General features: G+C 35.9%; 1 protein-coding gene across 2 annotated transcripts; it reads left to right on the forward strand.

Annotated features, from left to right (window-relative positions):
• Nucleotides 1–18147: 18147 nt before the first annotated feature.
• On the forward strand, nt 18148–25699 carry LOC123553071 (uncharacterized). 2 transcript variants are annotated; one of them, XM_045342833.2, is made up of 5 exons: nt 18148–18291; nt 20322–20499; nt 22241–22370; nt 23557–23638; nt 24554–25699. In XM_045342833.2, exons 1-5 carry the CDS (start codon nt 18244–18246, stop codon nt 24791–24793), a joined length of 678 nt encoding a protein of 225 aa, XP_045198768.2. In that variant the 5' UTR covers nt 18148–18243; the 3' UTR covers nt 24794–25699. The 2 variants fall into 2 exon arrangements, with proteins under 2 accessions (XP_045198768.2, XP_045198761.2); XM_045342826.2 differs by lacking the exon at nt 18148–18291 and adding an exon at nt 18294–18432.
• Nucleotides 25700–26199: the final 500 nt, after the last annotated feature.

Below are 26199 nucleotides of genomic sequence, written 5' to 3' on the forward strand. Positions count from 1 at the left end.
ATACTAGGGAATAAATAACAAATAAATTGTTTAATAACACTACCGAAATTAAAAAACAATGATACCACTAATATTCATTTAAAGTTACTGCTGATGCCGTGCACCGTTAATGTAAGTTATGCAAGGGTAGGCAAGCATACATTGTTAGGGAACATCATTACAAGCCATAAAATGCCATATATATTTCCAACATTTTTTTTGTCTTAAAACCTGGTCCCATAATTGTCAAAGTTTTAAGTTGGAAACATATACTTTTAAATGGCAAAATTACACTACTGTGAAATCATTAATATTCGTGAGAGACTAATTTTCATGGATTTCGTGGTTGAGCCAATCCACGAAATTTAATCCCAATGAACAAGTAAAATTCACATTCATTTTATGTTCAAAAGTTGAAATCCACGAATTCATATCCGCGCGAAATTGCCGTTTTGACCAAAACCACGAAATTTCATGCCCACGAAATTAAATGATTTTATAGTATGTTACTGAATCTTGTACAGTGTTTATTGAAACTTGGCATGAATATTGCATGTAAAACAACAAAGAGATATGCAAAGTGTCAGCAATAATTAAAAGACAGTAACAATCCGGAAGACAATAACAGTTACTGTGGTAAAAAAATATGAGGCAGCTATAACGGTTTTATTCCAGTTCCATTAAGGTAAGTTAAGGTTCTGTTATGATTGCATTATTCGCAAAACCCATTTTTATGCCCCCGAAGGGAGGCATATAGTTTTTGAACCGTCTGTCGGTCTGTCAGTCTGTCGGTCTGTCAGTCTGTCTGTCCGCAATTTTCGTGTCTGGTCTATATCTTTGTCATCGATGGATTGATTTTCAAATAACTTGGCATGAATGTGAACCACAGTAAGACGACATGTCGCGCACAAGACCCAGGTCCGTAGCTCAAAGGTCAAGGTCACACTTAGACATTAAAGGTCATTTTTCATGATACTGCATTCGTGTCCGGTCCATATCTTTGTCATAGATGGATGGATTTTCAAATAACTTGGCATGAATGTGTACCACAGTAAGACGACGTGTCGCGCGCAAGACCCAGGTCCGTAGCTCAAAGGTCAAGGTCACACTTAGACGTTAAAGGTCATTTTTCATGATAGTGCATTCGTGTCCGGTCCATATCTTTGTCATCCATGGATGGATTTTCAATAACTTGGCATGAATGTGTACCACAGTAAGACGACGTGTCGCGCACAAGACCCAGGTCCGTAGCTCAAAGGTCAAGGTCACACTTAGACTTTAAAGGTCATATTTCATGATAGTGCATTGATGGGCGTGTCCGGTCCATATCTTTGTCATTCATGCATGGATTTTAAAATTATTGGGCATGAATGTGTACCACAGTAAGATGACGTGTCGCGCGCAAGACCCAGGTCCGTAGGTCAAAGGTCCTAAACTCTAACGTCGGCCATAACTATTCATTCAAAGTGCCATCGGGGACATGTGTCATCCTATGGAGACAGCTCTTGTTTTCTTACACATCCAGAGAAATCTGGGGATGGGAATCCAGAACTCATCCGAAAGACCGTCTGGGGCAGTGTTAATTTCAAGCTTTTACATTATACCCCTGATGAAGGCATTAAAAGCCGAAACTAGTTGGAAATAAATTAAAAACCAGTTTGAAGTTGTTCTTCCATTTTCAATTGTATTATAAGCTTTTACAAAGTAAGTTACAGCAGTTCAGAGGCTAACATAGTCTAAGTCTTAATTTCAGATTTAAAACATTGATGAATATGGGTCCAGTATTTTCTTAACTCTTAACTACCCTGCAAAGTTTCTAAAATGGACTACTCTATCTTTCAATTTGGACATTACCATTTATAGTTCATAAGAGGTATTCACTACGAACACCTCGTGCAATCAATGATCAGATCTTCATGGATTGTACAGGCGTTGCATATGATCTGGGGTCCAACAAACCCAAAGGAAAAGTACCTTAAGCGGTTATATGTTAAGAGAAATTTGTTTGATATTTCAAAGGCACAAAAACCATAAGTTGATACTTTTTTCTAAATACTTCAAAAAGTGAAAGTTACCTGAAAGTTGGCCATTGTAACATGTAAGTAAAAATCAGATCATAGGTAAAGGTTAGCATTTATGATGAGTGAAGTTGTCTATTACTCCATTTTCGTCAATTTCAAAGCATAATACCGTTTGAACCCAATGCTGAATTTATACAATTAATATGTATTTAATGTGAAGTGTGTACTTGGTTTTTTATCAACTGCATAAAGTTTGTCTTAATAGTCAAATGCAAAAACGGGAAAATTGCCGCTTAAATCATATGACTATAGTCAGGAAACATAGGAATTTTATTTATTTTAATTTATGCATTGGACTTTTGTTACAATACTGTAGTAGACATGGGTATTATGTCAGTTTTCACCTACAACCCTTTTTGTCTTCAAGGATTCATATTTGATGTGGCATGTATAAATAACTTTCGACTCTAACATCTAACATATAAGGCTGTAAAACCCAATAAATAAATAATCAAATGGCTGTTCTGTTGGAAACTCAACCAATGGAGTATGCGTCCTGACTGGGATACCAGACAAGCTGGGCAATCTTAACGCCCTAGTCAAGGTTAGCTCCATGTGTATTCGCTTTTTAACTTTGGAAATTAGAGACACTTATTAATTAAACAGCGTGTCCCTGACCAATACTTGCTAGGATGCGCAAGGTGGGCATGGATTTAAGCTGGGGAAAGTCCATTGTGGTTTCCCTGGCCACAGCGTCAATATTTCTTTATTGGTTTGTAAAAGATTGTTTACAACATTTTAGAAACACCAGAGTATGAATATGTACAGAAAGGTAAGAGACCTCGTCATTTGGTCAAATTATTTAATTTTAGGCATTGCTTTAAACCATATCAAGTATTTACTTAACAACTAATTGGCGCCTTACCTATCCAGGTTGGGCCCATTATAAAACACTCAATTAGCAATAAAACTTCAGCTTGGTGTATAGATACCAGTTAATGAGAATCTGGTTGATATATGTCAAAGGTCACAAAATGAACTCAAAGGTCAAGTCTGATCATTTTGTGTTCTGAGAATAACATAAATATTATTTAAGGTATTGACTTCAGACCTGGTATATAGATAGTTGGCAATGAAGCCATTTGCTAAGTACACAAATCAGATCAGTAGGTCAAAGGTTAAGCCCACAAATTTAGCTGGAAGGTGAAGTCTGTCACCTATCCCTACAACAACCCCCTCCAAAAAATATTTCTCTGCCCACCAAAAGTTTTGGAGGGACAAAAGCATCTCGGAATATTCCGGATTTGAACCCCATACTGCTGGATTGGCAGTCAAGCGTGTTACCACTAGACCACCGGCCCACCTTATTCAACATGTGAAGTTGTGTACTTGGGGTTTTGTTAGAGATATCACTCAGCCAAACTAAAGTTATGTCCCTTGACATAGTCAAAAATATGCATAAAAAGCAAAAAAGTTTTGCCGCTTATATCTCAAAAAGTATTTGACTTAGGGTCATAAAATATATAGGAATTTTATTCAGCATGATTGTGAAGTTATGCACTTGGGACTTTGTTCCAGAGTTCTGTCAGTAAGACCAGGTTTGTTGTCAGTTTGTCAGTAGGACCAGACCTTTGATTGTCAAAAATATGCATAAATGTGATTCAAGTTTGTGTGGCATGTATCTCAAAGAGTTTTTGACTTAAGAGTCATAAAATAGTAGAGGATTGTTATATAGCATGTGAAGTTGCTCACATGGTGTTCTGTTTGGGATTTCACTCAACCAGACTGGAGTTATGGTCCTTGACTTGGTGAAAAAAATACACATAAAGTACTTAAAAGGTTGTGTTGCATTATGTCTTAAAGCATGTTTCACCTTGAGTCAAGAATGTTATCCAGCATGTGTATTTGTGCACCTGAGTCTTTTTCACTTTGCAGGAGAGTTACGGACCCTTTATTTAATTAAAAAAATAAGCGTTTGTGTGACCCTTTATTTAATTAAAAAAATAAGCGTTTGTGCCCCATGTATCTCAAAATATACTTGACATAGAGTCAAAGGTTGTCATTGTTTTATAGCATGTGAAGTTGTGCATCTGGTGTTCCCTTTTGGACTTCAGTCAGCTAGGTCAGAGTTATGGTTCTTTACTTGGTGTTCGTAAAAGATTGTGTTGCAAACATCTTAAAAATATTTCACCTAGAGTCATGAAACCATGTACAGCAACAGGAAGGGAGACCTGCGTCTTATGGACACACATTTAGTTTAACTTTTAGTTTCTTCTGCCCAACTACCATATCACAACTGCTGCACTACCCCAACTCAAACTGTCAACTTGGCCCTCCTACCCTCTCCACGCTCTCGGCCCAATCTTTATGAAACTTTGACAGACTGTTTTTCTTAATCTCTAGGTCAAGTTTGAAACTGGGTCATGTCGGGTAAATACTAGGCCAGTAGGCCAGATCAAAAGAAAATCTTGTTAACACTAGAGAGTCCACAGTTTAAGTTTGAAACTCATGAGACATGGTCAGAATGTTTCTCCTGATGACCGCTAGGTCAAGTTCGAATCGGGGTCATATGGGGTCAAAAACTAGGTCATCCGGTCAAATCAAAGGAAAAGCTTGTTAACACTATAGACCGTATCTTAATGAAACTTTGTCAGAATGTTTATCTTGCTGATTCCTAGACCAAGTCCTAAACTTGGTTATGTTGGTCAAAAACTAGGTCAGTAGGCCAGATCAAAGGGAAATCTTGTTAACACTCTATAGAGAGTCCAGATTTTAAGTTTGAAACTCTTGAGAAGTGGTTAGAATGTTAGTCTTGATGACCTCTAGGTCAGTATCGAATCTGGATCGTATGGGGTCAGAAACTCCGTCACCTGGTCAAATCAAAGGAAAAACTTGTTAACACTCTAGAGGCAATAATTGTAATACAATCTTTATGAAACTTAGTCAGAATGCTTGTACAGATTATCTCTAGGTCAGTTTTGAAACTGAGTCGTGTGGGGTCAAAAACTAGGCCATTACGCCAGATCAAAGGAAAATCTTGTTAACACTCCAAGAGTCCAGAGTTAAAGTTTGATACTCATGCGAATTGGTCAGAATGTCTTCATGACTTTTAGGTCAGATTCGAATCTTGGTCATGTGGGGTCAAAAACTAGATCACCCAGTCAAATCAAAGGAAAAACTTGTTAACACTAGAGGCCACAGGTGTGACCCAATCTTTATGAAACTTGGTCAGAATGTTTGTCTTGATGATCTCTAGGTCAATTTTGAAACTGGATCATGTGCGTTTAAAAACTAGGTCAGTAGGCCAGGTCAACGTTGGTGAGTGATGTATGGCCATCATGGTCCTCTTGTTGAGTCATAAGGTCAGAGGTTAATGTCAAAGTGACATTGAGACTAAAAATTGCTTCTATAACTGGAATATGCTTTGTCCTGCAGTGCTTAAACTTTAAGGCATGAATGTCCGTGGTCACTAGATATTCCATTTTAATTAATAATCAAAGGTAAAGGTAGCAGTGACCATGACATTGAAAGCAGTTTCCAGTCAATAACTTGAGAATGTCTTTGGTTAAGATTTTCAAACTTCTTAGGGTGATTTCCTGTCTTGACTAGTAAAAGCCGCGCCATGAGAAAACCAATATAGTGGTTTTGCGCCCAGCATCCGCGCAGTCTGGTCAGGATCCAAACTATTCGCTGACGGTTTCTCTAATTGCAGCAGGCTTTGAAAGCGAACAACATGGGTCCTGACAAGACTGTGCGGGTGCGCAGGCTGGTCTTGATCCATGCTAATCGCAAAACCACTGTGTTGTTTTCTCATGGTGCGGCTCATATTGTAATGAGTGTTGGAGTGTGTAGATCATAGGTGAATGTCACAATGACCTTGAGACTGAAGTCTCTTAATCAATAGCTTTAGAGCACTTGAGTTTATTGCCATTAAACTTCAAGGCATTTTTTGTCAATGATCATTAGATGTCACGGGGGCCTCCGTGACCGAGTGATTAAGGTCGCCGACTTCAAATCACTTGCCCCTCATCGATGTGGGTTCGAGCCTCACTCGGGGCGTTGAATTCTTAAATGTGAGGAAGCTGGTCAGCAGGCTTACGGAAGGTCGGTGGTTCTACCCAGGTGCACACTCGTGATGAAATAAAGCACGGAGGGGCACCTGGGTCTTCTTTCACCATTAAAGCTGGAAAGTTCACAAATGACCTATAATTGTCTCAATTGCGACGTTAAGCCAATAAAATAAAAAACAAAATAAATAAATAAACATTAGAAGACGCATAATACTTATAGGGTCAGGAGAACACAAAAAACGAAATGAGCCGTGTCATGAGAAAACCAACATAGTGGGTTTGCGACCAGCATGGATCCAGACCAGGATCCATGCTGTTCGCTTTCAAAGCCTATTGGAATTAGAGAAACTGTTAGCGAACAGCATGGATCCTGACCAGACTGGTCTGCATCCATGCTGGTCGCCAACCCACTATGTTGGTTTTCTCATGGCACGGCTCAAATGGTGATCTTTAGACTAAAATGGCTTCCTCTGGAGAATAATTCTGCATGCCATATTTAAACTTCATAAGATTCCAAAGTCACAGTGACCTTCAGATAAACCACTTTGGTATCTTCTTTGACCACCGAAATTCATAAAATTGTTTTCATTATATGCGAGAGTCTGTTAGATATTCTTAGAATCTTATCAAACTCTAACTGTTTTTCTGTCTGTGTGAAAGTTCATTCATACTGTAATCATGGTTATCAAAGTTCAGTTTATATAAATACAACTTTGTGTGGGAGTTATGTTACAGGGCGATAAGCAGCTGGCTTATCTTTTCACTGATGATTTCTCTATAAAAACAACTAGAGATTTTTTATTTTTTTATCTCCTCGAGCTGTATGAAATGTTGATGTAAGTGGATGGTGTGGTGTCCCTTGTCTGACGTCCATTATTTTACAATTTTACTGTTAAACTCTTAAGATGTCAAAATTGTGTTTGGCTTCATCTTAATGAAACTTCGCGTGCTTGTGACAATGAAATATCGGACGAGTTTGAAACTCAGGTCAGCTATTGTCAAAACTTAGGCTGTACGTAAAATTATAGGAAAGCCGTATTTGCAACCTAGATGCCACATTTTCTACCAAATCAGCATAAAAACTTATTGTATTTTTTGTTTTTATGAACTTTTATGTTAAGTTCAAAACCGGGTCTCCGGGTGTCAGGACCTGGATCACAAGGTCAAATCACAGAAAAATATTATTATCACAGAAGTTTACGTTTAATCCGGACAGAGTATTTACTTTATTGAAATCTTTGTCAAGATCGAAACTTAGTCATCTCGGATAAAAGAGTAGATTACTAGGTCCAATCATAGAACCATGCTAACACACTGACGGTCGCGTTTTTCATCTGATCTTCATGAATTTTGGTCAGAATTTATATCTTTACAATAGTTACAATATATTGGTGAGGTATTGGTCATCTTTGGTTAAAGCCCAGGTCATAAGGTCAAACTATATAAAATCTTACTAAAATTCTGTATGAATGTTTTGACAATTTTGAAACTGGGTCACTATGACCGCACTACTGAGTACTTTTAATCAATAATTTGTAGGAAATGTAACTTTCAATGCTGCCGCTTTTATTTCTGAATTCTAAATCCACCATTTAATGTTGTAATTTACGTTACAATAATATTATGAATATAGGTGCAAGATATTTCAGCTGATCTAATTGACAAAATGTCAGCAGGTAAGTGTAAAAATATTGAATACTGTACATGTATTTTAACGGATTTTAGATCAGTTAGCATGTAACAGTTGTGAAACAAATACGTTACTGAATTACTGTGTACGTTACTTAAACCTGAAAATGTAATCTCCATCACTTCTCAGCTAATAGATTGATTATATTAACCTTGTAATGGTGGTCAGACTTGAAAGCAGCATGCCTCCAGATTTGGCTAGAAAATATTTTTTATTTCAAATTGAAGTTATACCTTCTCAGAACTTTTGCAGCACGACCTTCGTATTTTTTTTCAGAAGCATGACAAGCTTTAGTTTGTTGATGTCATTGTATACTGCTTGTCCATAAATTTCACAAACAAGCTGCCTCTCCTTGCTGTTATAGAATTCACCAGAGGAGTGATGTAAATTAGCTATTTTTTTGTAGCCTGGTTTTCCTCTCAGTGTAGTTCCAGCAGTGCTATGTTACCTATGCAAACATAAGCAATGATCGTGTTACAGCTAAAGGTCAGTCGAGCCTTTCTCCTTTGCTTTGAAAAGTGCTCTGTACACTCTGTAGGCGCCTCTTGTCGCCTGTACCCTTTTAAGACAAAATAGTATCGAGCATTTCTTGTGTTTAGTATCCCCCGCCGAAGGCGGAGGGATATAGTTTTTGCGTCGTCCGTTCGTCTTTCCGTCCGTCCTTTCATCCGGAGCCATATCTAGGACGTGGTTTGGAATATTTGAATAAGACTTCAATCACCCCACTACCCCGATCATGCATCTCCACCCGCCAACACGTTTTTGAAAAAAAATTCCATCAATATTTATTATCAACATGTGAAGTTGTAAACCCCCACCCCCGTCTTCACCCATGTTCCACATTTCTTACTTGATTGTGCTTTCTTAAGGACTTATGTACTGAACTTATTTGCTTCTTAGTAACATCCTTAACTTTTTGCCGGATATATTTCTTTGTCATTCCTCAACACAAACCCATTCGGCGGGGAATACCATTGCTTGTTTCACTAGTACAATCAGCAGTCATTATCAGGATATATATATTTTTATATATTCTTAATCTTTTCAATAGTCCTCACACTGATGTCTAAGCAATGTAGAATTACTCATGTTCCTTCTACTTCCTGCTTGTGTAAAGTGCTCATTGCAATGAGATTTAACTTCATCTCCACATGTCAAGAAATGTCCTCTTCAGAATTCAAACCAGGCTTGAAAAGAATTCTAGAGTTTTTCTTACAATGTCCATGAAAGTCCATGGATATTTGAAAGCTAAAGTATTCAGAGTTAGGTATGGAAGGCTTCTGAAATAGTTCCATGGATTACCACATGTCTTTTTAGCTCACCTGGGGAGCTGTTGTGGCCGCTTGATGTCCGTCGTGCGTCGTCCGTCAACAATTTCTAAATAAATCTTCTTCTTGAAAACCACTAGGCAGAATTACACCAAACTTCACAGGAATGATCCTAGGGTGGCCCCCTTTCAAAATTATTCAAATAATTGAATTCCATGCAGAACTCTGGTTGCCATGGCAACCGAAAGGAAAAACTTTAAAAATCTTCTTGTCCAAAACCACAGGGCCTCGGGCTTTGATATCTGGTGTGTAGCATCATCTAGTGGTCCTCTACCAAAATTATTCAAATTATTCCCCTAGAGTCAAATATGACCCCGCCCCGGGGGTCACATGGTTTATATAGACTTATATAGGGAAAACTTTGAAATCTTCTTGTACAAAACCAAATGGCCTAGGGCTTTGATATTTGGTATGAAGCATCATCAAGTGGTCCTCTACCAAGATTATTCAAATTATCCCCCTAGGGTCAAAAATGGCCCCGCCCCGGGGGTAACATCATCAAGTGGTCCTCTACCAAGATTGTTCAAATTATCCCCCTAGTTTCAAATATGGCCTCGCCCCGGGGGTCACATGGTTTATATAGACTTATATAGGGAAAACTTTGAAAATCTTCTTGTACAAAACCACATGTCCTAGGGCTTTGATATTTGGTATGTAGCATCATCAAGTGGTCCTCTACCAAGATTGTTCAAATTATCCCCCTAGTTTCAAATATGGCCTCGCCCCGGGGGTCACATGGTTTATATAGACTTATATTGGGAAAACTTTGAAAATCTTCTTGTACAAAACCACATGTCCTAGGGCTTTGGTATTTGGTATGTAGCATCATCTAGTGGTTCTCTACCAAGATTTTTCAAATTATCTCCCTAGTTTCAAATATGGCCCCGCCCCGGGGGTCCCAAGTTTTACATAGACTTATATAGGAAAAAAGGTTTTAAAGTCTTCTTGTCTGAAACCACAACACTTAGACCTTTGATATTTTGTTTGTAGCATTGTCTAGTAGCCCTCTGCCAAAATTGTTCAAATTATGCCCCTGGTGTTAAAAGAGGCCCCGCCCTGGGGTCACTTGGTTATTATGTGAGTTATATAGGAAAAATACTTAAACAATCATCTGATCTTATTTCCAAGACTGTTTAATTATAATTACCTGATGACCCCAAGTAATATGATGTCACTTGACTGTGATCTTGACCTACTAACCTACTTTCTTGTTTTAAGATACAGCCTTGAAATTTTGATGACATACACAGTTTTGCACACAGATCGTAAAACTGAATTTCATTGGCCATGAATGTGACCTACTGACTTTCTTAATATTTTATCATCAGTTTGACGTTTGAAACATGTAGCTCATATTACTCAGGTGAGCGATCCAGGGTCATCATGACCCTCTTTTTTAATGAACATTCATGGACTTCCATGAACTGTTTTTCGGTGACACCGTCTAAATTCGTTTTCGTTACCTATGCCACGTGACTTCAGTTTGCAAATCAAACTACTTGATAACGCATTATAGATAATTCATCAAAATGGAAGATTTATGCAACGCTCTGCCTGATTGGACGAGAGTGTCAATTTCTTTCACTCTGTTGATTATGCTACGCTGAGTGAAATGTAGACAAAGCGTTTATCCTAAACGACGCTGTTCACAGTTTTAAAGCTAACTTTGGCTCAGTATATTTAGCAAGAATATTGATATACCTCAAAATGATAAGTAAGTTTAATAAATATGCTAAAAACCTGTTCAAATACCAACATATATCAAGTTAAAGAAAGAGCTGATTACGGTCTGCGTATCACATGAATAAGGGTGTGATAAGAGTCTTTTATGTAGAGAAGTGCTTTTTAAAAGTTTTTCCTTGTTACAATTGTCGTCTGTACATGAAAATGTTTCTTGCTTTTGTGACTTATTCAGATTGCATATTAAAATGAATACTTGTTTGCTTTGATATATTTGTTATAAATTATTTAACTGATTTATTATATATGAATATATTTCTTTAGTATGGTATGCAAATATTGAACTCAGTTGAAATCTGTTTTATTATATATATATGCTATATAATGACTGAATCTCATTACTCTGAAATGAAGATACGCTGTATACAGTTTATCTATGTGATATGACTACGGTCAAACTTTGCTTATGAAACAGAAATATTGGATCTTTGTCATACTTGGTCTGGAGTATCATTATAAGGTCCTCTTCCAAATTTATTTATATAGGAACTTGGGCCCTATTAGGGACCACTATAGCTAAAAGTAGATATGCCTTTCTTCGCATTAACCACTAAAATGTAATGGATTTTTATCAAACTCGATGTGTAACAATATCGTAAGGTCTCCTGCTATTTTGTTTCAAATGGGGATAGGGACCAATTTAGCTAAAAATATAAACACGTTTAATGACCTCTTCTCATGAACCGCTTCATGAATCTTCATCAAACTACTGCTGTAATTATTCGTCTAAGGATAAACGAAACAAAATTGCAATCCTACGGAACCATTGCGAAAAATTAAAAGAGAACCATTTAAATTGTTAAAGTGCGGTGTTTAGTTTTGCAATTTGAAAAATGTTAGACGAAAGATGAATGTTAGATGAAAAATTCATAAACTTCTTTCCTTATTACAATTCGCCGACTATCATTTTTAAAGATATTTCTTGTTGCAACTGAAATTCAAATATGTCTTTGGACAATTTTCATTGGACTTCCATGTACTAAAAATCTTTGGCAATTTTCAAGGCTGCTTATAGTATTGTACAATATAGCAATGATGGTGATTGATCGGATCTTTTCAGAAGTAATATGATATGACACATAGTTTACAGCAGTTTCAATCGAAAACGACTTATGTCATACATATATTTTACACATGGAAAATCTGTAAAATCTAAAATGTAGACGATTATATTCTTTTTAAGTGTACACTGCATGATTGATTACCAAAGTAATTCACAGTAAAACCTGCTTTAGTGGTCACCTCTATTAAGCAGCCAATATGTCTTAAACAGCCAGTGTCTCATTTCCCAAAATGGTCATCCATTCTATAAATTACCTGCATTAAGGAGCCACCTGCTGTAAGCAGTCACTTTTCCCCACTTGTCTTTACCGTACCATGATGTCATGTAATGAAACGTTTTATTACATGTTTGACGTCACGGGAGTGTAATAAAGCCACAAAAAAAAAATTGAGCTGCACCATGAGAAAACCAGTATAGTGCATTTGCGACCAGGTTGGTCAGGATCCATGCTGTTCGCTTTCAAAGCCTCTTGCAATTAGAGAAACTGTAAGCGAACAGCATGGATCCTGACCAGACTGCGCGGATGCGCAGGCTTGTCTGTATCCATGATGGTTCCAAATACACTATGTTGGTTTTCTCATGGTGCGGCTCAAATGATAGTCCACTAGTGTAATAAAGATTTGACGTCGACGTCGTTTATAGAATAGGAGACGTTGGTCAAATTGACGTGTTTATATAGAAAAAGATAGTAGATTTTTCAATGTTTCGACAGGAAAGGCTAACATGTGATAAAAAGAATATTACATTAGTGACATTCCACATTGAGTTTATTAAACTCGTTGTATAAAATTAATAAAATGCTCGGAAGAGCCTCCCATTTTATTATTTTATTCGACTCGTTTGATAAATTCAATATGAAAAGACACTCATGTTATATCCTCTATGTCTTATTGGTACGCTTCACCTGCACACCACACCATTTAAAATAACTATATACATACTACAGTGTAACCTCTGCAGAGCAATACCCTTTGGGAGAGGCAGATATTGACCTCTCTTGAGAGGTTGTTGCTCTATAGAGGTTAAATTGATAGTAAATTTCAGCTATTGGAAATTTTGATGATGCTGTTGTGGAGAGGTTTTTTTTGCTGTAGAGAGGGCCGCTCTGGAGAGGTTGGACTGTATTAACTGCTGTTGAGGTATGATGGTATTAAATGCCTCCGCTACTATTTTCTATATAAAATTAACAACTTACAACATATTTTTATCAAGATTTCTAGCCCTTCACTTCCTGCGAGACTACCCTTGTCTTGAAGGTCTGTCTTTAGGCAATCAAAATATGGGTTGACCATAATGCAGTGAAACCATGGTCACGAGTCGCGTGATGAAAACGTTAATATTGCGTAGGTAGACATCAGGAAATACCTACTTTCACTTTCATTTTACAAGGCAGCTTCCAATCAACTTTTGAAGCATATAACGCACAGACACTTGGGGGTCAGCACCCCTCCCCCTCCCATGCCGCCCCTGACAACCTTCAGTCAATACATTTTTGTTTTTTAAAACAAACTGAGCACATGTCTTGATCATCCAACGACTTCTGTTACCATTTCAACATGTTTGAAAAATTTCTGAGCATTGATAGCATATGGGAGATTTTTTAAACATTATATAATTGGAATGGTAACAGAAGTTGTTGTATGATCGAGACATGTGCTCAGTTTGATTTAAAAAGCGAAAATATATTGGTTGAAGCTTGGCAGGGGCGGATTGGGAGGGGGACAGGTTCTGACCCCCAAGTGTCTGTGATATAACGTAGCTTAAAATCATCTGCGGACATTCCTTTTTACAATCAAGCATCAATAAAGCTTATATCTGGTATGAAAATGGCCTTTACTAGGCGAGAAAATTGCACTATATATTGATATGGACTACATTCGAGTGGACCATGGAGGCATATCCGGCTAATTGCCCCCTTCATGCCTGTAAGAAATACCAAACTTTTCACAATCGTTCTGTTGCAGTCAATTATTGTACGTAAGTCAATTGTCAACAATTTTGCCAACTTTCAGTTTGAAAGAATGGCTACTGTCGGAATTATGCCCCATTCAGACAGACAGTCCACACCTGCAAAAAAAAAACGTGACAGGGGCATAGATAATGCCAATTTTTCATTAAATATAGTATCATACGGCCTTACTTTTCTTATTTCTATTATTCGTTTGCAAGAAACAGCTAGAAATACACGAAAAATAATCGATTTCTGTCATTCTTACCTAAAACGGTGTCGCTGATGCAAAACTGAGATGTGGGGAATCAGAATTTTGCCTACTTTCCTAAAATCTCAAATTTGCCCAAAATATGCAAATGATATGCCATGATTGTCTTAAAATGGTGCTTATTGCTCAATTCTGATCATAAAGTACCAGTTTGACATCGGTTGAAGCAATTTCCACGAAGTGCGAATTTTTCATTGAATAAAGATATTAAACACCTAAGGTTGTAGGATCGATTTTGTTCTAACTTTAACATTTTTGTCATACTCTGAGAGCTTGAAGAGCATTAGTTTGTAAGACAAACCAGAGAAGAAAAAGCACAGGTCACTGAACTCGTTTTGATTTTTTGGACATTTTCTTCACCCACTGGTTACTATACAAGGTGTATATCAGTAATATATAAGCGTCACTAACCATTTCCGATATTATTACCCCATCCACTTTTTTTTCAACGGGAAATGTATTTAAATCTACAGAAAAATGTTCTGACATTAAGATTTTGAAAATATTTTGCAGCTTTAACGACACACAAATATGCTTCAAAATGGAAAGAAAAAAAGTTGGGGTCACATTTATTTAGTAAAAAAAAATTTAAAAACTGAATTTGGACAATTTTAGTTCTTTTTGTTTTAATAAATATTTCCTAGGAAATATAAAGTGCTATGTTGAAAACATTTATTTCAATTGTAGCTAATCATTATATATATAAGTCAGAAAAATAACAGAACCAAAACTGATCTACTTTAATTGATATTTGAAATTACCGGCCTCTACCCCATTGTAAATCTTACATCAATTTTAGGCAAATGCCAGTCAAAAATAAGGGATTTTTTTCCCGCAACAACTAGAATCTGTTTGGTTAAATGGTAAATAATTAGCCATATTTTAATAATTTAGCATTATTTTTTTTTTTGTAAAATATGTTGTTAGAAAGAAATATTCGAAGAAACATTTTTCTTTTCAAAATGGCGGATATCTTGAAAAAACAAACGCTCGTACATCCTTAACTTAATAATTCAGAACTGCGCATGCAGCCACAACCGCAGTCTTTTGTAAAAAGCTATAGTTACCAACATGCCGCAATGACAAAAAAAAAAAGAGAGGGGAAAAATGAGATTCAATTGTACTTTAAGCAGTAACCTACCCGAACAATTACATTGTGACGAAACTCGCAGTTTATGAATAAACGTTCTCAAGGTGTGTTCCACATATTTCAGCATCACATTTCAATGAGTGTAACTTTTACTACAAATACAGGTGAGGTTTTTAGGTTCACCGGTGTCATATTTTAACTGCCGTATAATGTCAATTTTGTGTCAGTGAGATGTAGTTCATCTTGGTTCAGTTTTTACACAACGATAATACGCATTTTCCCCGTTTAATGAACATCCTGCTCGGTGAAACTTTATCTTTTACTGCACTTTTAGATTAGAATACATTATATTTTTATTACTACTGCGTTGTAAGTCATTGTCCAATCATTATCAAATAAATTTGTAACATTTTATGAATGGAACGGCCAACCTACTGTTCCAGATAAGCAGACATTTTAAACGAATTCAGCATTTCAGATTATTACTCCCACCATCCTCAAAATATTTCTGGATAAACTTGCGTTCATTAATGCACGCACTTCTTGAGATAGACAGATAAACAGAAAAAGCTGTATATTGGCCCAGCGTGAATGGACTTCAGTAATATTTCAACAGCATTTGATATATATCAAAATATTAACAGTAGATTTCCGCTATTTATTCAGGTTAACATTCCCCGTGCGGCAAATATATCCCATCATGACAGTTTAATATTTCCTTCGCAGACGTCTGATTGTAAACAAAGTGAATAAAAAGGTTAACCTAGATTATTCATAAAGTAAACATCGCGAACTTATCAGCTGCTAACAGACCGCAAATATTTTCCTTAGTATATTTTTAGGAATTTTACTTGTACATATTCCATCAATCATAAAGAGGGGCGATCAAAAAGTTAAAAAAAGTTCCAGTCTCAAATGCATGATTTTAATGATGTAGACTTAAGTATACATAACTATAATATGACTGCTAAATTGTTTTTATTTCAATTTAATAGGGACTTAAGAAACAAGTCCGTTATCATCTTTTAAAGTTTCTATAATAGCCTCAAGAAGAATTTTTTTCTTCTTGTTAAATTGGAGAAAAACCTAAGGTGTCTCACACGAAACAACAACACCAACAACATCATTGTGAGTGTAACCAATGGGGCTCCGTAGCCGGCAAGAATACTTCAGCCAACAAAATGTGATTTTCACGAGATCCCCTAGTCTCTGGACTTTGTCCGCCTCTGACGGACAAAGACCGCTTCTGGCAGACAAAGATGACTTTTTCTAGCAATATGGCATGACGCATTTTCTTGCATACCAGACATGATTTTCACGTGTTTTTGTCGGTGTTGGAAAATACTTCTAATAATTTCATCCCGGGAGGTAAGATGACTCACGTGGGGTGTAATTAGTGAAAGAACGCGTAAAATTCATACACTACTATGATAAATCAGAGTTTAAAAGAAGAATACGGTGTGCAGGAAAAAAAATCTATAACTATAACTGAAGGTTCGGATGGATATATCTAACTTTCGGGTAACTGTTTCGTGGTTACTCGACAGAGCCTCGTCATACTCTAGAGCCAGTCATTTCCATCTGCCCTGCAACCAGTAAAAGGCAAACAGACACTAAATAATCGCATAATGGCGGATTCAAACAGTCCTTAGTTTTCTTTTGCTCTGCTAGATATTTTCCTTATTTTTTTTTTTTTTTTTTTATTTTTATTTGCCTTTTTTTAATTTTGCCTTAAATCTGTCCAGATTTGCTTGAGCATTTTGGAATGCAATTTTCATAATAAAAAGCATGTATTAGTTGATTATTATTGGCCATGGTATTGAGTTCAACACACCCTTAAATTTGGGGTTCCAGCATTAATTTTTAGTGATTTTCACAGTTTTGTCTGATGATAATATTTGCTTGCATCTTGACTCCCACTTTTCTTTTGATCTTTATTTAGCACTGACAATATTTTTCAAGAAAATGTAAGTTAACAGACACTTAAACTGGGTCCTGATGTGTGCTGCAGCCATTTGAAATATGTCAATTTTATATAGAATAAAGAAGAACAGCTATTTAGTATGTTGTTATTCCGGCCACAGGCTGGTATTGATTTCACCATTACTTCCTGTAAATATCTGGGGTGAAGGTCATTTAACAGCTGATTAAAACTGTATATTCTGATTGGTGGATGAAAAATTCCACAGGTTTTCGAATTGAATAGATAATACTTTGGTGTGCAGGTGCTCTGAGCTGTATTGTTAGACAGTATTATCCGTTGCAAGACTCCTGTAGAAAAAGCTTACGTCATAAATCTGAATCCCCTCAGTAGTGAAACTGCGACATAGTTCGACTACAAACCTGCCAACTCTGCCACTCTGATACGAAGTGATCTCCCGTAAAAGATTTACAGTCAAATTTTCCCTAGTCAACTCGTCCCACAGTCAACTCGTCCCCATTTTGGTCATTTCGTAACCATTGACGATTTCAAAAATGGTCATTTCATCCCCCACTTTCGGCCCCTCCGTTTTAGTCTTATTTTCTGTCAAAGATTCCTAAATTATGGTTAATATAATTATGATGTAAAAATGTGTTCTTTAAAATATGTTCTACATAAAAAGTATGAAAATTTTACTTTAAATATACATTTTATTTTGCTTTATAAATACCCGATCGTATGTAAAAGTGCAGATCGCATGCACATTTCGTAGCTTAAAGTGTGCGTTGACTAATTCGACCTTGTATTTTTTTTTAAAGATTCATCTCGTTATCATATACCAGGAACGCTTGAGTAGGTAATAACCTACTTAAATTTCACCAGTATCTACGATTAATTTGTTTTTCCGGTTGAGCGGAATAAATTCTGAAATGTCAGTACTAAAAAAAACGAGTCTGGATGTAATATGAAAATCCCAGACAATAAAGAATATAAAAACGAGTCTGGGTTAAATTCGGACATAAAGGTGCAGTTTTGACAGACATATGAGTGATCCGGTATCATATAACGGACTTAAGTTTCGTCAGTTTACGTGTTTACCAACCCACACGCAAAAACACTTGAATGAAATGGTATAAACGTGGATATAAGCGCGGGATATTTCACATATCGGTAAATATATTTTATGAATGAAATATGGAAGTTGTCAAGATGTTAAACTTCGAATTAACGTTTGTGATTATTTTATGTTTTTCAATGGAGTTCGGATCCTATGCGGGAAGCATTCTTTTACCGCCACTTCCCGACGGACGGGTAATGTTTATTTTATTTTTATTTTGTTAATTTTTTTTTCTTTACACTTGATCAACATATATCTAGGGCCATTGTTAAATGGGTAGAAATTCATACCTATATTTTTAACCTCATCTAGCTCTAACTTTCTAATACAATTTCAGTACTGAATATAATTTGATGAATGTAAGCTAAAACTGACAATATACTTGTTGAGTATAATATCGTATTATGATACAAAAGAACAAAACAGGAAAACAATAAAAAAGAAAAAAGAAACATAATAGAAAAGTAACGAATTGAATATGGATAGAACAGAGCAGTATCACAAAAGAACAGAGGACGAAATTTTTTGTTTTGTTTTGGGTTTATCTGCGCTTTTCAACAGTATTTCATTTATGTATATACGTAACGGCGAGCAGTTAACCTAACCAGTATTCCTAATTATGTACCAGTACAAACCTGTTTGAGTCAGACATAAATCAGAGGTGGAGAACGAATGCTTATGCAGAATAGAATAGAATAGAATAAAAGTAAAACAAAACATAACAAATCGAACCTAATTAAAATAGAATAAAATATAACGGGATAATGGAATAAAATGAAAACCTTATGTAACAGAACCGAACAGAACAGCACAGAAACAAGTATAGAATAGAATATAAACACATAAACACACAAAAATGTTATCATTATCAACCATACCTTGATCCCATCAGCGGATCAAACTAAATTCGTACTAGAAGTATTTTTTGAAGTATTAGTTTAAAGCGTATTCTTTCATACGCATCAAACATCTCACTTATCATTCTTGACCGAAAAAAAATCGTATGGTTTCCTGTGCTCAAGAGATAACCATCAGCTCTAAAACATCTACTGTAGTATAATTGATTCATAAAAAAAGAATAACTTGATTCGGTCGAGTCTATCTTTTCATACGAATAAAAACATGAGTTGATTTTTAATTTGTGTGTGTTCAGGGTTAACGTCTTTTTCAACAATTTTTCAGTCATATAAACGACGGTTGATTTTGAGAATGTTGTTTAGTTAAATATTTAATGAGAAGGTTGTTTAGTTAAATATAGATCTACATATTTATAAGTTATTATGTTTGTATCGAAAAATGTGTATGGGTTCCGCAGCAGAAATATTGCGCGGCTTTAGGAGCGCAATATTATTCCGCAAAAGAATTCAGTGCATATTTCTAGATGCAAATCTAATTATCTTTTTATTACATACACATTTACATTTAAAATTATTATATAGTTTCTAAATGATACAGAGCTGTTATTAAGCCTGAGTTAAATTGAAATTTTCGTCGTTAAAGAACCTTTAAATGCGACGGCATTCATGAAACGGACGTCACAGATGACGTAACACTTCCGCTGTGAACGTCAATATGGAAAAATATTGACGTTTCAGGTTCCATTGAATAAATCTATTTTATTGTTCTTTCTTGCCTCGGACTTAACAAGGACTTGACATGTATATAGTTTGTATTCTGGTCGTTTTAATAAATATCTATCATCAGGGACTAGTCCGTGACTGATTGACCAGACATGTGCCTATCCTGCAGGCTTTCAAATTAGGTTGACGTCAGTGCTTCCATTCCGTACTTTTAAAGTATTTAAAACAAATGTGCGCCAGCAAACTACATGTATCTTTATTAAAAACGTTATTAGTGTCATGTGGATACCGCAGTACCCACACTTTATTGCCGTGTGGATACACGGTACCGCGGTACGGGTAGTATGTGGATACCGCGGTAATAGATTCAAATTTAATAGCTTTGACGCTAGTGTATGGCTCTGAAACTTACACCGTTTATAGTTTATATAAATTATGCTTACAGGGTATCTAAAGCCTTGTATAACGCTGAAACTTACACTGTTTACACAAATTAATTACAGGATATTCCGACATGTTCGTCATACAACGGCCTATGTCATTTAATGTATAACATCACGGACGGTGACACCTATCAGGTTCTTAACAGTCATCAGCAGATCTGCAGCTGCCCGGGCAGGCCCTGTGATACCAACTGGACAGACACCGGCCGGTCTATCACAAAAGTGTTCAAATATGCAGGTATATTATTTCAAACTATGTTAACTTCAAAGACCAATATAATTATTTTGTTTCATATTTTCATATGTTTAAGTAGCAGTGATAAACGTCATGTTTCGAGGAGTGAAATCAGTTTTCTTGCACATCGCATGTCACGTTTGTTTAAAGTTCCGTACAGAAAGAATAGTATTTATGAATGATGAAAACGGTTTAAAAATAATAAATCATATTATTTTTAATCATCATGCTGGCATTATACAACAATTTCTGTTAATCACCAGAAAACGCAACAGATGCAGTCACTCAGTGTCGTAAAATGACGCAGGCTCCAACACTGAATAACAAAAAATACCACTTTTTTAATAACAACATACGATGTTTTCGACTGAATTTTCTTTCTCTGTGTTATTAATGATTGAATTTTCTTTCTCTGTGTTATTAATGATTTGGATTTTCTTTCTCTGTGTTATTAATGATTTGGATTTTCTTTCTCTGTGTTATTAATGATTTGGATTTTCTTTCTCTGTGTTATTAATGATTGGATTTTCTTTCTCTGTGTTATTAATGATTGGATTTTCTTTCTGTGTTATTAATGTTTGGATTTTCTTTCTCTGTGTTATTAATGATTTGATTTCTTACTCTGTGTTATAATGATTTGGATTTCTTACTCTGTGTTATTAATGTTTGGTTTTCTTACTCTGTGTTATTAATGATTTGGATTTTCTTTCTCTGTGTTATTAATGATTGGATTTTCTTTCTCTGTGTTATTAATGATTTGGATTTTCTTTCTCTGTGTTATTAATGATTTGGATTTTCTTTCTCTGTGTTATTAATGATTGAATTTTCTTTCTCTGTGTTATTAATGATTGGATTTTCTTTCTCTGTGTTATTAATGATTGGATTTTCTTTCCCTGTGTTATTAATGATTGGATTTTCTTACTCTGTGTTATTAATGATTGGATTTTCTTTCTCTGTGTTATTAATGATTGAATTTTCTTACTCTGTGTTATTAATGATTGGATTTTCTTTCTCTGTGTTATTAATGATTGGATTTTCTTTCTCAATATTACGATGATAACTATTGTCAGATTTTCGACTGAATTTTCTCTATGTTATTAATAACTAAATATGATGAGACTGTCTGATTTTCGATTGAATTTTCTTTTTTCTATGTTATTAATGACCAAATACGATGAAATTGTCAGAGATTCGATTAAATTTTCTCTCCGTTATTACTGACAGTTAAAATACGATGAGATTGTTAGATTTATTTTTTTTTTGTGTGTTGATATTTCTCTATTGTCATTAACGGAATGAGATGCGATTGCTACACTTGTTGCATTTATCTGTTAGGAATACATGGTTGCGCTTAAAGAATCATTTGAGTCGCGCCATGAGAAAACCAACATAGTGCATCCGTGTAGCCTGGTCAGGATCCATGCTCTTCGCTTTCAAAGCCTATTGCAATTAGAGATACTGTTAGCGAACAGCATGGATCCTGACCAGACTGCACGAATGCGCAGCTGGTCTGGATTCATGATGGTCGCAAACGCACTATGTTGGTTTTCTCGTGGTGCGGCTCATTTAATCTTAAAGATTGGTCTGATCATTTTATATACGAGTATAAGCAGTAATGGCGCCGGTGCCGAATTTTTCCTCTGATGAACTTTGTTGTTTTCAATTGATTCATTTGTGTAAAGCTACACATGTATTATAATATTTTTCATATGCTTATCATTACCTTGTATTTTAAAATTTCTAGGCCAGGAAGTTGAAATTAAGATGAGTTATTGTACAATGGATCTGCCCGACATTGTATGTCGGCAAAACGACGTTGCACTCACCACCCGAGGACGGGGACCATTTACGTTTGAAATCGCCCGCGATTTCAGGTATATTCATTTCATCTCCTACAGACATTTTTCTTAATATATATATAAGGCATAAAAATTGTTTGTTTCCGGTATCCTGACCTTCACTAAATTTTGACTCGACCTTAAATGTTTTTTTATGGCCATGGAGAAGTGTTGTGCCTTTTTTCAACGTTTTAACAAAAAATTGGAATATTGCACTTTTTATGCTTTAAACATGGTCAGCGGTGTTAGAAATCAACTTACTTATGCTCAAAGGCATAACCCTCTTATTTGTATTCAATTTTTACACAAAAATAATTCTCAGAAAAGTCCCACTTAGAAAAATAAATCCGACCTTCCTGCCCTAATTTAGTATATTACCGGAAATAAACAATCATAACACAAATTTTATAAGATTTGTCTTTCATTCTTATTTAATTTTTTTTTTCAGATTATGTTTTTTGTTTGTACCTTTTTCTAAGAAAAGATATGTGTAAGCAAAAATAATAAATGGCAAGGTTGTATTTTGTTTCTCGACTCTCAAAGAGAGGGCCTTGACAGAATACAGCAAAAACAACTAAAAGTTTTATTATTAAATCTATATTTATAGTATTTTCCATTGGTCTAGATGTAGTCACATGATCAATGATAAAATGTCATATTGACTCAAAGGCAGAGCCAAAAACACGTATTGGCCTCCAGCTGTGACGTCATCACGATTTGACATCAAAACAAAGCGACGTCGTACACAATTTAATACAAAAATGACCGAAGGTTGCAATTATTTCTATTCAATTTTTAGATTTATAGGCAGGATGGATTTTATAATAAAAAAATGTTGTCTTTAAGGTTCGGTCGATATGTGGATTTATCGACTTGATAAAAGCGATATCAACCTCGGGCTGGCTGCGCCCGAGGTTAATACCGCTTTTATCAGGTCGATAAATCCACATATCGACCTCACGAAACGGCAACAATGTCGGCTAATGGAAAAGGGGCCTAATATATAAACTATAATTGAGCCGCACCATGAGAAAACCAACATAGTGCGTTTGCGACCAGCATGGCTGGTCTGAATCCATGCTGGTCGCAAATGCATCATGTTGGTTTTTTCATGGCACGACTCATATTATCAGTCAAGTTTGCCTGGTAATATGGGAATAAGCTTGTTCCATAATATGCTTTTCAAAAAACTATGTGAAGACAAATTTTGTTTTACCAACAGTTGTCGCTGCTACAGACAGATGTACACACACAAATCTTGGCGACTGGATGACTACAATTATTTTGAATACAGTTGCGGCAAGGTAAGCGTTGAGTAAACAGTTCTTCCTTGATACGCGAACGAATTTAGAACAAAGCTGCTTTATGAAAAAGACTTGATCATGGTGCTCCTTATATACAAGCGAAGTACGAAGGTGCGTCCAAAGTGGTTCAGTGGAATCACTGTTTGGGTACAAAATCAAGGGTTGTGAGTTTAAGTTCCCTCTCCTCCAAATAAATTAATAATCCGTGGCTGCTTTACACTCTGCACGCTAAAAACCGAGGTGAGCTTCTGAATTCGGAGCGGCTTGCACTATCCTCCCACTAAATACAAGCTTCTGGAGGAGTCACCCTTATTGGCTACCGGTGGCGACTATAATAAGCTTACGTACACAGGGCAGTCCGCCACTGTAGATTTGCGCATAGTCATTGTATCTTAAGACATCGCGATTCGCGCGTCCATTAGTAACCTCGAAGGGTACGTTTGCTTTGCCGTTTGTAACTTTGCGCAACGCCATCGTTTCTTGCATTCCACACGGTGACATCCTGTATTGGAGTGTAAGATACCGCGAGAGTTCCTATTCTTTCCTCGATTCGAAAAACGTTGCATTTATCTGTTATCGCTTTTCACATGGCCAATTATAAACGTGAAGAGCAAATTTACGCACGTTCGCGCTTCGCGAGTTCAGGCAATTAGTCGCCTTTCTGGTAATTTTGAAAATGAGCAGAGATATAGAGATCTAATAATTGTACATATTTATTGAGCAGCATGGACCAGTAATAAAATGACTCAGTGTGTCATTTCCATAACAGCAACATGTGTCTTTACTTTTGTTCAACATGAAATTGCTGCTATTATTGCAGAATTACAGAATCCATCGTAACCAGAGTATGATACATGCTTCTGCCGGGGGAAAAAGGTGTTTTAAAAAATAAAGGTCTTCTCATTTCAATTTCAGCCTCGATGCGGAATGAACCGGACGCCGTCGACTGAGTGTATGAAAATTACTTATAAATCACCTAACAACTTTGAACATGAATACCTGTGCCGCTGCCGACGGTACGAGGAATGTATTGGAGGTCCGCTGCCGACGGCCTCTAATCCTGTAACGAGGCGGACATGTCAGCGATTATCTAACGCAGAACTTAGCCGACGTCGAGTTATTCGCCGTCATTACCGACATTTACGGCAACAGTGAATTCAGTGAGACGCTTTCAAAGTGATGATTATCTCGATTAAGTTCTTGCAGAAATTGATTACAGAAATGGTTGAGGGAAAAGTGTGTATGAGTAATGCCGATTAGTGTTTTAAACATTTCCTGGTGATTAAACCAATAAAGTAATCGAAGCATTGCTTATACTGTTTTTAAGCTACGGCATGTTTTGTCTTTGGCAATGGCGGCTAGATGGTATGGTCGTTTTCAGACCCGATGCATGGCTGTTTTAAACAACTTTTGGTTGCATGTTAGAAAACAGTATTAATAACAGACAATTCTATTAAAAATATTACATAGAAAAAAAAATGCATTGAAAAAAATATTGAGAAATTTAGTGTTTTGTCTCTAAAAGATGAACTTACAAAATTCGAAAGTTTCCACTCCTTCAGTATGAACGAATTATCAAGAATATATTTGACTGGAGCTTTCTGGACCTATTAACTTTAGTATACTGCGGGATCTTTCTTTGCAATGTTGAAGTAGTTATACAGTAACAATAAAATATTTTACACTACATACTACCAAATATCATGAAAAATGATATTTTCGCCAAATATTTATTCGTATTAAGTCGGTTGTTATATTTTTACCTGCCTTTCGAATTCACAGTCATCTTTATATACTGTATCATGTAAGTTGTTGTACATTTCTTTTCAAAAAAATATTTTAGATTTTTTTTTCTGTGAACATGGTCATTATTGTAAATTTTATCATTAGCATAACTTACATTTAATATCAAATATCATGTTTTATTTCAAAGGACATGTATGGATCATAATTGTATACATGTAGTAAAATTAAAGACCGCTGATTTAGATATTGTTTTGTACAAATCGTAGGTCTTTGCCAGTTTTTTTTTTTTTCAGAATAAAACGCATCTTCTTGATATATACTTTGTGGTTTTTTCTTTTCCCTTAAATTTCTCAAGAAATACGAATTATGATCGTAACATATCGAAAAAGTATGTATGAGTTCTGCAACGGAATAACGAGGGCACATTTCGCAATAAAAACCGTTATATACATAACACACATATAATTATTATATACATTATTTCATTTAATATAATTGAAAATATTGTCGCTAAAGAACTATTACAAGCGTCAACACGATTAAAACTTACGCGACAAATGACATCATTTGAGCACCCGAAATGACGTTTTAGGATTAAATAGTATCAACATAAAACATGTACTTAAAGTTAACCTACCGTATATCCAGGTATGGGCTAATGGAATATTCTAAGTTCGAACATTGGCCGATCACCTATGAACTGCCTTCAGTTTTCGAGAGTGTGACTTTATGTTCATGAAGAGTAAGACTATATCCTTGCCACAGAGTTTGAAGCGGATTGAAAGCTTATCAGACTAAATCATGGTCGAAATAAT

This window comes from Mercenaria mercenaria, chromosome 15, assembly GCF_021730395.1.
Source record: "Mercenaria mercenaria strain notata chromosome 15, MADL_Memer_1, whole genome shotgun sequence".
NCBI lineage: Eukaryota > Metazoa > Mollusca > Bivalvia > Venerida > Veneridae > Mercenaria > Mercenaria mercenaria.